Here is a 1,195-nt window from a genome sequence, read left to right as displayed (position 1 = left end):
CTTTTTGACAACGATCATGGATCAACGTTGAGGATTTCAGCCAACAATGCGGTGCAACTGTTAGCCCCCAAAAATTTAACGTTTGACAGCTCTAGAAACAGCGCAGCCGCAGGGGTCGAGCCGAGGTGAGCTGGTGAGTGTGTGGACTGTGGTGAGGTCGTCGCTCGCAGACTCACGTTTCTTATGGCTGAGCTGCAAGATGCACATACACAGAACCACGACACGTATCGCAAGCGTCTCAGGTCTCACATCTCTCACATCTCACAATAGCATGTCCCCATGAATGCTCTCGCGATTGTGGCAGATGAAGGCCACGTACAGCGTCAGTACGCCGGGCAAGAGGATGGGCGCGGCGCAATACTGATAAAAGATGGCGGCAGACATGGTGTGCTTGTTCTCGCCCGCGAGCTCGCACAGCACCACGATGTTGTTGGCCGTCGGCGTGCACGTCACGATCAGGCAGACGAGCCAGAACGGGTCGACGGCGACATAAGGCTGCACGAAGCGCGCGCCCGCCGTGGTGAGCCCGTAGGCGACGACGAGGCCGAGCAGCGGCATCGCCACCATCCGCGCGAGGGCGATGCCGACGGCGGTGGCGACGGGCAGCCCCTTGGCCTCGGGCCTGCGCGAGAGGGCCGCCCCGAGCAGGACGAGGTTGATGGGCACCTGCGGGGAGGCCCAGAGACGGCTCAGCGGCAGATCAGAGTCGCTTCAGAGCAGGGCGGGCGGCGGCGGCACCGCCGCCTCGCCGAGCTTGGAGGCCGAGATGAAGAGCCAGCCGAGCGGCGCCGTCTCGGGCGGCAGCATCAGCGTCTTTGCAAACAGCCCGACCCCGCCGCCCAAGCAGATGCCGAGGACGGACGGGATGAAGATGCGGCGCAGCAGCTTCGCGCCCCGACGCGCGACCGCCCACAACCTCGACCGCCACCCTCTCGACGTCCCTCTCCCAACCCCGCCGCTGCTCCAAGGCCTGTGCAGCGGCCGCACCGCCGCTCGCACGACATCGTGGACGGACCTGTGACGCGCGGGCAGGCGGGCTCAGCCTTCCCTTGGCCGCATCCGCCCCGCCCCTTCGCGCATCGCTACCGCAAACTCAGCCGCACAATCGCGCCTCTCTGCCTCCGCAGGCGAACACAGCGATGACTACCGGCACATCACCCTCAGTCGCCGCTCGCGACCACCGCCACTCGCCCCC

The 1,195-nt window shown here is 65.5% G+C and overlaps 1 protein-coding gene across 1 annotated transcript; it reads right to left on the bottom strand.

Annotated features, from left to right (window-relative positions):
* Positions 1–261: 261 nt before the first annotated feature.
* Positions 262–1,004, bottom strand: EMIHUDRAFT_259455 (hypothetical protein; the record flags this gene model as incomplete). Its single annotated transcript, XM_005757169.1, has 3 exons — positions 262–666; positions 739–916; positions 988–1,004. The coding sequence occupies 3 exons, from the start codon at positions 1,002–1,004 to the stop codon at positions 262–264; spliced, it is 600 nt and encodes a 199-aa protein (XP_005757226.1).
* Between the last annotated feature and the right edge of the window lie 191 nt (positions 1,005–1,195).

Source organism: Emiliania huxleyi (assembly GCF_000372725.1).
Source record: "Emiliania huxleyi CCMP1516 unplaced genomic scaffold EMIHUscaffold_9215, whole genome shotgun sequence".
Taxonomy (NCBI): Eukaryota; Haptophyta; order Isochrysidales; family Noelaerhabdaceae; genus Emiliania; species Emiliania huxleyi.
The sequence above is the reverse complement of the archived record's forward strand: the minus strand, read 5'-3'. Positions and strand labels throughout refer to the sequence as shown.